A 12,318-nucleotide genomic window follows, 5' to 3' on the forward strand; every position below is an offset into this window, starting at 1 on the left:
AAAATATTTAGGAAGTGGGACCATTTCTGGGACCCAACCCTATTCACTGCCACAGTGGATCATCTGGTTTAATATCACAGGAGGTGACCACATTTTAAGCCACTTCTACACTTACTGTCCAGTTAGGACCTCAGGTGACAGGAGGTGGATACAGCATTTCTCATTTTACAGGCATCTGGCAGTCTTCAATGGCTCATCAGTGGGAGTGTAGCTGAAGCCCAAGCAACAGGAGCGGCAAGGTCGCAATGGAGCCATCATCATTTATTCATTGATCAGAGGTGCAGTTGCATCAGTTGGAGCACTATGCAAGTTATCAGCTTACATGATATCATGACACCATGATAAGTCTTTGACCTGGCAGTACACAGCCTTGCCATGTATCACCAGTATGCATTGAAATCGCATGCAGCTCCAATCTCTTGCTGTGTGGCTCCTTCATCTGATGTGATATGGTGCTGACACACAGCGGCGCACAGGTTCCACGCTAAGTAACATTTCTGCTGGAATCTTCAGTTAGTTGCCTGTCCAATGACCTAAATTGGCTTCCAGCTACTGTGAGTGGCCATCCTTCTGGTGAATCCACCCCAGGTAAAAGTGCTCTTGGGATGAAAAGCCATTTGGAAACTGGCAATCATTCTCCTGGTGCAAAATTCCCAGCCCACCTGCCTCCATTGTACTGGGAAATCTTCCCCCTATTTCTATTTTATGTGAGGTATCACTTCAAAATGATGAGCTACTAAAAATTAATGATGTGGGAGACCTAAGGATTGTGTTGGCATGAAAGTATTTCACACCCACTCCCACTGATGACATTTCCTTTAGCATGTTCTGGCCAAACTCAATTTGCATTCATGTCTGCCATTCATCAGTTGTAAAGATTCAACAATTCTTTGAAGTCTGAGCATTATCATTTTGTGGATGTATTTGACAGTTTCAATACTCTCAACCCATCAACATCTGAAACGTGGAAATTGTAGAGTATTCAAACACTTGTAAATAAGTGGGTCAGTGATGTTCCCAGTGCTTCATAAACACATATCAAAGAAAAATAAATCAGGATTGTGTTTTTTCCCTTGCCTAGAACCTCAGTTCAGACAGGTGGGAAAAAAAACAGAAAATACCGGAAATACACAGCGGTCCACCAGATCCCATAAAGAGAAAAAACAGATTAACATTTCAGGACCAGGCCTTATGTCAGGCCTAATAAATTCACTTATTTGAATGTATACGTTTTCTAGTGGTCATGCTACCATAGCACTAAAACCACCCCAAATCGGCGGTCTTACAGAGTTCACAGGATTACTGATGTGGGGAATGGAAACATTCACAGCTGCTGATGTTGGAGCTAAAGGTACATTGAAGGAGTAAAGTAAGCTGAGCGGAAGTGAGAGTGATTGAAACTGATGGAACGAGGAATGGAAATGTTTGCTGCTTTCCAATGGTAACTTTCAGTACCAAATTGAGTACTAAATTCCCCAAACACAATGAGCTGTACACATGGCCAAGAAATAAATAAAATAATCTAACCCAAATAGGGATTTCTACCTTTGCAAGAGATAATGTGGATGCCTACTTTATAAGTATGGATTTTTAATGCTGATATTAAAAATTAATTTAATGACCTAATTTTTGCTGATGATGTGTTCTAGATCCTATTACAAAATTCTTGTACCACACCTAATGGTTAATAGTAACTTGGAAGAAGTGAAATCAATTGCTGCTTGCATTGAGAGGAACTGGAAAGAATTACTTGCTGATTGCCTTCCAAAGATCATGGCTTACATCCTTCCATGTTTTGCTTATCAAGATAAGAATGGATCTGATAATGAAATGGCACAGCAAAGGGAAAATGCATCAAAGGTGTTCGACATGTTGAAGGAGGACGATTGCTTAGGGAAGCAGGTGAGATTAACTAGTGCACTGTTACACCTCATTTGGGGTTTGTTGTGTTTATCAACAAAATGGAACATATTGCGTTACCCCCCAACTACTGAAGAAAAATATAATTGAAGCTTGGATTCTCTTGTTGTCAGTGCAACTCTCTTTCAGTGATGCTACTGGGAAACCTGTGAGGTTTAGTAGATTGGAATGATGCATTATGCTTTTGCTCAGGTTTGAAACCAACCTTTCTTTCCTTCATCCATCAATTTTCTTTACCTGCCCAGAGTTTGTTTTTCTTTTAACCCCAAGCTACAGGTAAAAATAATTGCTTATAATTCAGTGTTGAATTTTTTTCCTTCCTCTTGTTTATCCAAAATTCCAACTACACCTTTCTGCACGCACCTCCCTACATTCTCGCTGTGTTGACATGAAGACACATCCAACATCTCAGAACTGCTATTTCTTTTCTCTCTGAGTTTCTTTCAGTCTGTGGATTTATCACCTATTCACTATGAATGAACACCTTCCTCTCGTGAATTATTTTTTCTTGCTAATTTTCTGTCCCTCCATCCGCTGCTTTCCAAATGATGTTGACACCTCTTTGGTACGCCGTATGGGTGCTGGATGCAGCCTGATACATTTTCGAGTCTCTACTGGGTATAAACCACACGTGGATTGCAGCCTGGTCTGGTTTTTACCTGGCATCCATTCGTCCCACTTGCAGCACGGATCACTGGATAGTGATAGAGAATGGTAACCATACTTTCTTTGGTGTCTCTCACTACCTAACCCAGAGTAAGTGAGGCCTGTTGTATGTGCCACATGATAGCAACTAAGTAAAGTTAAAAAGCTTATTTACTAGGCTTACATTAACACTGCAATGAAGTTACTATGAAAACCCCCTAGTCGTCACACTCTGGCGCCTGTTCGGGTACACTGAGGGAGAATTTAGCATGGCCAATGCACCTAACCAGCACATTTTTTTAGATTGTTGGAGGAAACCGGAGCACCCGGAGGAAACCCACGCAGACATGGGGAGAACGTGCAGACTCCACGCAGGCAGTGACCCAAGCTGGGAATCGAACCCGGGTCTCTGGTGCTGTGAAGCAGGAGTGCTAACCGTGCTGCCCCTCTACACGGACAGGGGATTAAGCCTGTGACTTTCTCATCTGAATCACCACAGTACACTGTGAATTCATACAGCTCTTGGAAGTTTTTTTTTGAGCATGGGTCTTACTAGTACCCTATGTCTTGCACCGAGAGTTCTCATTAAAATAACTTTGACTTTGCTCCTCAGTATTTGGTTCAAGTTGGTAATTCACTAACAACATGAATCTTTATCCTATCAATCTGAGTTGCAGTGAGATGATTTGTGGCAGTTTATGCATGTAAGTACATTTACTGGGTATCTTTGTTCTGACTGTAATAAACCAATGTAACCTCTGAGAGTTTGCAGGTTCAGACAATCTGTATTTAATATATTGTTACAGACCCATATTGGCTTATTTTGATGCATCACGGGGAGTGAGAAATATTTCAGGAAATAGTAGATGTGGTGAAGTCATTCCATGTCATTTTCTTTCAGTAAAGCAATCTTATTTGCTATGTAAATGTTTAGTGTAAATGCACAATTTATGAAATATTGTTTGACATTGGTACTTCTCTCTTTTTTTATATAAAAGCAAATTGACCATTTGAGCCATGACAACTTGCCAGAGATTGTTGTAGAGCTGCTTAATACCCTGTATGACCCTCCCGACCAAGATGCGAGAGATGGTATTGAGTTGGTAAAGTTTTCTGGGTAAGAAAATTAAAGAAGATTTGAAACCATTCATTGATAATGAGACTAATAACCAGGCGTCTCCAGAGTGTTGTGAAAAGCAATTTTTGTAATCTGTTCTACATAAAGTTTTTTTTAAAGAAATAACATGAACATAAGTTCCATGTGTTTCTTACGAACTATATTAGTATCTCAAGTGATAGCATCCAGGGGACTCACTTTTTTTCATCATAGTTATTTTAGTTTTATTTTGGATTTTGTGCCCAGTTAAGAATTTTACCAGTGTGTTGTAAGCAGAAGAACAGGCAGAATTAGAAAATATACATTGTCCACCAACCTATTTGTGCCTCCAGTTGCTTTTCCCAGAAACGAACTGAAGAATTCTGATGCCAACCCACCCGACAGCAGAAGCAAGCTGGTTGAGGTGGAAAATTAAGCTATTAACTGTTCTACTAGCATTGCATGGGCACCCACGCTGTATCAGCACCTCAGCAACTCGAACTAAGTGGCTACACAGTGGGAGGTTGGAGCAGCGTTAGGTTCAGTGCTTTTTGAACTTTAAAGCAAAGAATGGCAAGGCTGCAGTCTTCTGCTGGCAGAGTCTTGCCTTTATGTGAGTAGCTCCTGGAGACTTTTGTCTCTGATAGTGCTGGGAGTGGTGCAGTGGTGGCCGCTGCCATTATCTTTATTACACAGCTCTTGCATCCTCCCTCTCTCGCTGTATTCTCAGCAGCACTCTCACTCCAGACACAGTGATGACTACCGACAGGCCTTGAAACGGGGCACAATGAAGTGACCTTTTGCCTTCTCAATCCTCTTACCATTGGTAATTGGACCACAATCCCAGAAGCAGGTTCTTAATTTGTTGCCTTCCGGGAGATTGAGCAGAAAGGCATGCTGTTACTGAAAATGGAGTTGAGAACTGAAAATGGCCTCAATTGGAAGAACTTTCAAAGCTTTGAAATTTTTTGGCTAAAAAAATTGACTTTTTTTAATCCTTCGTTGTCACCACTATTTGCTACACAAACCACCAGATCTATTGAGTAGAACATAGAATAATGCGAGGTATAGTCTGAAATGAACACTGTTATAACTCTTGTTAATTCAAGGTACTGTGGATGCTTGCACATAGGCCTGCAACTGTTTAGATGAGGAAACAAGGAATCTGATAATTTTATTACTGGAATCATTCTGTGTGTCCCACATTGGATTTTTGCAACATTTTTGTATGATTAAATCATTGCTGTATTTTTCTGAAGTAGGGTAATACGTGCTCAAAAATGTTATTTTTCAATTTCTGTGTAGGGCAAGGGATCCTGCTCCCAACCCACCTAATTTTCCATCGTCTGTGATCAAAGCTACATTGGAATACATTAGTAGCTGCCACAAAGAGAAGTTTAAGTCACTTGTTGCAACTCTTTCAAGAAACCCAGTGAGTTTCTTGTTCACCTACGTTTTTCACTTGTTTTTGCTAATAAAGGGGACATTAACAGTGATGGGATGTTTTTTTGAAGATGTTATCCGTGCCCTGATCCTTAAAGAAGAAAGTGACAACTGATTTAATTTCACAGATTTGAGGGGGAAGCAAGGGATGGGTTAATGTGCTTCACAGTTGCACCTCTGTTTAGCTGGTAAGATAGGATATTCTAATAGGATTCTTCCTAACATCCCCATCTTTCTCACTCATTTTAAATAGCCTTTTAATTAAGAAGGCAAGTTCCATGGCTACAAAATTGGACTGAGTCCCAAGAATGGTTCCTATATTGCAAGGTGCAATTGACCATTCCAGTTCCTGATACAGGCAGCAGCCAAATTTCATGCTGCCTGCTGATTTGCATGAAAACTGTGTGCAGCCAGAGCTAAATAAGCTGATAAGTGGCAGGGGGCCCACATTTGGACAATGTTGCACCAGTTGAAACTAGCCTGTACTACTTAAAGCCAGCCTGCACCTTTTAAAGGAGAAGTGAATACTGACTGGAACAAGTGCTGGAACTGGTTGTATAACAACAGAGTGTGACAGAAAGAATGCTGCACAACAGAGCAGAGAACATGCACCAAGGTTCCTGCTAAGCTGGAAGCCTTGGTAAAGGAGATAGCCAGAAGGCTGTCCATACAACTGCAAAGACAATGGGGCAGATAACTATGATGGTCAGTGCCAGGAATCAAGCCCTGTGGTCCTGGATGCTGTGTCCCAGGAAGATCAATCAAATGCTCATGGTCTGTGAATTCATCTTCAATGCTAAATTGCATTAGTTGCTCCATTAGACTCGCACTGTCCAATGCATCACATTCCCCATTACTTGCCATCTGCTCGACGCTGGCGAGGAACTTGCAAAGAGAGGGGGTGGATCTGACATGATCCATGTCAGTACGAATGACATAAATAGGAAAGAAGTTGAACTTGGGGATTATGAGCAGCTAGGGGCTAAATTAAAAAGGAGAACCACAAAGGTAATAAACTCTGGATTACTACGTGAACCATGAGCAAATTGGCATGGGATAAATAACGAGTTAAATGCATGGTGTCAGAGCAATGGATTTTGATTCATGGGCGGAGGCGGACACACTGGGAATGTTTAAGACTTATCTAGATAGCCACATGAACGGAGTGGGAATGGAGGGATACAAAAGAATGGTCTAGTTTGGACCAGGGAGCGGCGCGGGCTTCGAGGGCCGAAGAGCTTGTTCCTGTGCTGTATTGTTCTTTGTTCTTTGGCACTCGCACTGTACTGGAGAAAGTGGGAGTTTCATCATTGGGATGATTTTCACTTGAACTATGCTGAGATGAGTGTTCTGGCGAGTCATATAACTAAGGTGGTAGAGAGACCTTTAAACTAAATACTGAGGGAGCAGGGATCATGTGAGGTGAGATGTGGTAAACTTTAGAAAAAGGACATGGCAATAGGCAAGGTAGCAATATGGGTAATGATAACTCGGAAAGGGTATAGCACACAAACTAAAATACGCATCAGCAAAAAGACAGAGTTTGCAAAAGTACTAAAATGGACTAAAAGGCTCTGATTCTGAATGCATGCAGCATTCGTGACAAAACAGATGAATTGATGGCTCAAATAGAAATAAATATGTATGACATGATAACCATTACTGAGACGTGAATGAAAGGTGACCCAAGACTGCAACCTAAATATTCAAGGGGATTTGACATTTTGGAAAGGCAGGAAGATGGGAAAGATAGTGGAGAATGACATTAGCACAGAAGTAAGAGATTAGTTGATAAGATCAAGATATAGAATCTGTTTGGGAGGAGATAAGATATATCAACGGTAAGAAGTCAGTTAGAATAGTTTATAGGCCCCCTAACTGTAGCTACACCTTAAGAAGCATGTACAGGAAGAAATCATGGGGGTTTGTTAGAAGGTACTGCAATGATCATGGGTGATTTTAATCTCTTTATAAGATAAATCAGGTTGGCAAAGTTGGTGAGAGAGATCATTTCACAGAGAGATCATTTCACAGAGTATGTTCAGAACAGTTAGAGCAGTACGTTCTATTGCTCAGCAGGGAGCAGGCTATCTTAGACCTAGCAATGTGCAATGAAACAGGATTAATTAACAATCTCATAATAAGGGAGCCTCTGGGCAATAGTGATCATAGCATGATAGAATTTCACATTCAGTTTGCCATTTTAGATGCCTGGAATTCTAAGTTTCTGAAATGTGTTGTCACCAGGATTCAATCCAGAAAATCTTGCTAGCAATTTCTAAAAAAGCAGCAGACAACAGTAGTGCCTATGAAAAGCATCGAATCCTGATGATGTATCGTTTGTTTGTAAACTTGCTGCTGAAAGAGATAAAGGACGGTCTGGGAGGCGTGTGGGCATTTGTTCTTCGTGATGTCATCTACAGTCTGATCCATCATATCAACAGCTGGTCAGTCTTTCATTTTTTTTGAAGGTTCAATTACATTTAAGATTTATTCCTTATTTGACCAAGTAAAGTCTGCATACGGACTCCAATTGCTCCAAAGTCCCAAATATTTACCCCAATGCCTTCAGTTAGACATTGGGCTGAATCTTCTGTGGAGTGGCTGTCACTGTCAGATTGCCACTTCCCTCCTATTTTCCTGCCTTAGGCTGGAGCTCCAAATTTTTCACCTGGACGTCTGTCCTGGGCCTGCTGAGAAATATGGAGTGCAGCTTCTCCTGGAGGCTTTCAGTGCAGTGCAGGATTGTCTGGGAAAATGAAGCCACATTCCCTTTTTACAGCACTAGTAGCTGCAAACCAGGAAGTTTAAATGTCTCAGCCAATGTGACAAACTGGGAGAGAGAAGGTAAATGAGTGATGGAGTAGGGTGAGATGGGATGGGTCTGGTTGGGGGTGGAGGGGAGTAGGGTGGGGCTGGATGGGAGGGGCAAGTGGTCAGGCAGTAGCCGAGACGGGGGATGGTTGGGGGTGCAGTCAGGAGGGTGGTCCAGTTTGGGGGGGAGGGAGGGGGGGGGGGTGTAGGGGAGAGGAAGGGTGGTGGAGTTCATAGTATATTTACCCAGGTGTTAGAACTGGTTTTAATGCTTCTAACTTTTCCTGGGTAACTTCTTCTAAGTAAGTCAGAATCATTCCAAGTCTCCAACTTTAATTCAGAGTTGCAGATGGTTCCAGACACAGGGTAATTGCCCGATGGAAGTTGAAACATCCTGGGCAAATCCCACACAGCCCTTGCGGTGGGGGATACTTCCTAAGGGTGCTTCAGTACATCTTCTTGGGCACCTTTGGGGTACAACCCTCCAGGGACAGTAGATCTGGGCCATCATTTTTTCAGTTCATGCGTTATAATTTTCTTTTCAGGCCATCACACATGGATGATGTATCAACACGTAGTTTTTCTCTGTGTTGTGACCTTTTAAATGTTACTTGCCAAACTGCTGTGGAGCACTGTGGAGATGCACTTCAAAGCCACCTTCATGTTATTGTGGGGACACTTATACCATTGGTCCATGAGCAACCTGAAATTCGCCAGCAGGTGAGTTTATTCCTTATGTTGTCTCTGTTTATGACTTGAAGTTTTAAGTTTCATGGGCTTAACTTAAATCATTTTTTCCTCATTTCAATTGTAGTTAAAAATTTAAAAACTAGTAGTAAAAAATTGTACCCATGTGATACCTGTGATGTAGAAAAATCTCCCACTGTGTCCCACAGAAAAATGAACTTTGAGCCAAAGACAGATACTTGGAGGAATGAGCAAGTGCTTCATTAGAGAGATTGGGTGTAAACAGAGCATTAAGGGGGAGGGAAATGAAGTGGCAGAGAGATTGAGGGAGGGATATCCACAGTGTTGGGCCTACGTAGCTGTAGGTAAAACAGCTAATGGGACCAAAGGAGACCAATGAGTGACCTAAACCAACAATGGGGTATTCAAATTGGAGGTGTAGGGGGCCAGAGAACTAATGTAGAACTCCATCTCCAAAATTGGTTCATTTCAGTGTGAAACTGAGCTGAAACTGAACATGATTTTCCCATTCTGTTGCTGAGTTGTTTTAACGTTTAACATCATTGCAGTCCTCCATTTTGAAGTTGATTGAACATTTAATGAACTGTAGTTGCAATGCTTTCAGGCCCTAGAATTGCTGAAGTACCTTGTGATAACTAATCAAGGCAATGAGAACTTGTACAATGCAATTAGACGGTTGGATTCATTCCCCGACCTTCCTGACTTCAGAGAGCTGCGTCTTACCCAAGAGAAAATCAAGTACAGCAAAAGGCAGTTCACATTATTGGAGGTAAGATTTTTCTTAAATGAGTGATTGAGGGCTGAAAGTCTTGCTTTCATCCATTCTCGGAAGAGTTTTGTTGAAATTACACAGTTTCACTTTTCAGCTTGTACCTGCTTTTTACTGAAATTCCTGCAGACAGGATTATGTCTAGCTCAGGAAAATTCTATGTTCCCTTGTAAATTGTGGTGGATTGAACTTTCAAATGAAAGGATTACAAAGCTGCAGTTATATTTTAACCATGTGATTCATGGATGAATTCAACTTGATTCACTTCTGGTTAGGAAAGCCAGTTTTCACCACCTCTTAGAAAGCCAATCCCTAGTCGAGATTTGAAATTGATTTAAAACATCATGTTGCATGTTTGATGGCAGTTATGATGTTCAGATTAAGTGCACCCTGAAAGAATTGCCAGTTTAAAGCATAGCTATCAGTCAAAGCTGCGTGTATGTTTCTAGGAAAACAATGTTTTGGCTGAGAAGTTCATTAGTCCTGCACTCAATTTGACCAGGCACAGAGCTCCCTCATCTAACTTCAACTTTCTTTCAACCTAGTGTTTTTTCTTTGGAATAGTTTGGTAGTTCTTGACTGTAGAATTGTATTTTCAGTCGGCTAGTCCATTTTATTTTATATTTTTGTTTAACTGAGTAACCTCAGTGAAGGACAGGGATCACAATGTGGGATATCGCTATGGTGGAAAAGAATAGGAGAAAAGATGAGATCAATCAAAATGTAAGAAGAAAAGAAACAAGAACATAGAACAGTACAGCACAGAACAGGCCCTTCGGCCCACGATGTTGTGCCGAGCTTTATCTGAAACCAAGATCAAGCTATCCCACTCCCTATCATCCTGGTGTGCTCCATGTGCCTATCCAATAACCGCTTAAATGTTTCTAAAGTGTCTGACTCCACTATCACTGCAGGCAGTCCATTCCACACCCCAACCACTCTCTGCGTAAAGAACCTACCTCTGATATCCGTCCTGTATCTCCCACCACGAACCCTATAGTTATGCCCCCTTGTAATAGCTCCATCCACCCAAGGAAATAGTCTTTGAACGTTCACTCTATCTATCCCCTTCATCATTTTATAAACCTCTATTAAGTCTCCCCTCAGCCTCCTCCGCTCCAGAGAGAACAGCCCTAGCTCCCTCAACCTTTCCTCATATGACCTACCCTCCAAACCAGGCAGCATCCTGGTAAATCTCCTCTGCACTCTTTCCAGCGCTTCCACATCCTTCTTATAGTGAGGTGACCAGAACTGCACACAATATTCCAAATGTGGTCTCACCAAGGTCCTGTACAGTTGCAGCATAACCCCACGGCTCTTAAACTCCAACCCCCTGTTAATAAAAGCTAACACACTATAGGCCTTCTTCACAGCTCTATCCACTTGACTGGCAACCTTTAGAGATCTGTGGATATGGACCCCAAGATCTCTCTGTTCCTCCACAGTCTTCAGAACCCTACCTTTGACCCTGTAATCCACATTTAAATTAGTCCTACCAAAATGAATCATCTCACATTTATCAGGGTTAAACTCCATTTGCCATTTTTCAGCCCAGCTTTGCATCCTATCTATGTCTCTTTGCAGCCTACAACAGCCCTCCACCTCATCCACTACTCCACCAATCTTGGTGTCATCAGCAAATTTACTGATCCACCCTTCAGCCCCCTCCTCTAAGTCATTAATAAAAATCACAAAGAGCAGAGGACCAAGCACTGATCCCTGCGGCACACCGCTAGCAACCTGCCTCCAATCCGAAAATTTTCCATCGACCACCACCCTCTGTCTTCGGTCAGGCAGCCAGTTACCTATCCAATCGGCCAACTTTCCCTCTATCCCACACCTCCTCACTTTCATCATAAGCCGACCATGGGGGACCTTATCAAACGCCTTACTAAAATCCATGTATATGACATCAACTGCCCTACCTTCATCAACACACTTAGTTACCTCCTCAAAAAATTCTATCAAATTTGTGAGGCACGACTTGCCCTTCACGAATCCGTGCTGACTATCTCGGATTAATCCGCATCTTTCTAAATGGTCGTAAATCCCATCCCTAAGGACCCTTTCCATCAATTTACCAACCACCGAAGTAAGACTAACCGGTCTATAATTACCAGGGTCATTTCTATTCCCTTTCTTAAACAGAGGAACAACATTCGCCATTCTCCAGTCCTCTGGCACCATCCCCGTGGACAGCGAGGACCCAAAGATCAAAGCCAAAGGCTCTGCAATCTCATCCCTTGCCTCCCAAAGAATCCTAGGATACATTTCATCAGGCCCAGGGGACTTATCGACCTTCAGTTTATTCAAAACTGCCAAGACATCCTCCCTCCGAACATCTATTTCCTCCAGCCTATTAGCCTGTAACACCTTCTCTTCCTCAAAAACATGGTCCCTCTCCTTGGTGAACACTGAAGAAAAGTATTCATTCATCACCTCGCCTATCTCTACTGACTCCATACACAAGTTCCCACTAATGTCCTTGACCGGCCCTAACCTCACCCTGGTCATTCTTTTATTCCTCACATAAGAGTAAAAAGCCTTGGGGTTTTCCTTGATCCGACCCGCCAAGGACTTCTCATGTCCCCTCCTAGCTCTCCTAAGCCCCTTTTTCAGCTCATTCCTTGCTAACTTGTAACCCTCAATCGAGCCATCTGAACCTTGTTTCCTCATCCCTACATAAGCTTCCCTCTTCCTTTTCACAAGACATTCCACCTCTTTTGTGAACCATGGTTCCCTCACTCGGCCATTTCCTCCCTGCCTGACAGGAACATACCTATCAAGGACATCCAGTATTTGTTCCTTGAAAAAGTTCCACTTTTCATTAGTTCCTTTCTCTGACAGTTTCTGTTCCCAACTTATGCCCCCTAATTCTTGCCTAATCGCATCATAATTACCCCTCCCCCAATTGTAAACCTTG

At 42.2% G+C, this 12,318-nt stretch overlaps 1 protein-coding gene across 3 annotated transcripts in view; it reads left to right on the top strand.

The window, feature by feature from the left end:
• Positions 1 to 12,318, top strand: part of atm (ATM serine/threonine kinase) — a 135,885-nt gene that overhangs the window by 48,237 nt on the left and 75,330 nt on the right. For 2 of the 3 annotated variants that reach the window (XM_078222057.1, XM_078222058.1), the window contains exons 26-31: positions 1,650 to 1,902; positions 3,564 to 3,682; positions 4,967 to 5,093; positions 7,352 to 7,551; positions 8,464 to 8,638; positions 9,231 to 9,395. The exons of the other annotated variant lie outside the window; for it this stretch is intronic. In XM_078222057.1, coding sequence (XP_078078183.1) covers positions 1,650 to 1,902; positions 3,564 to 3,682; positions 4,967 to 5,093; positions 7,352 to 7,551; positions 8,464 to 8,638; positions 9,231 to 9,395 — 1,039 coding nt within the window. The remainder of the gene's footprint in view (positions 1 to 1,649; positions 1,903 to 3,563; positions 3,683 to 4,966; positions 5,094 to 7,351; positions 7,552 to 8,463; positions 8,639 to 9,230; positions 9,396 to 12,318) is intronic. 3 annotated transcript variants of the gene reach the window in all.

This window comes from Mustelus asterias, chromosome 10 (assembly GCF_964213995.1).
Source record: "Mustelus asterias chromosome 10, sMusAst1.hap1.1, whole genome shotgun sequence".
Taxonomy (NCBI): Eukaryota; Metazoa; Chordata; class Chondrichthyes; order Carcharhiniformes; family Triakidae; genus Mustelus; species Mustelus asterias.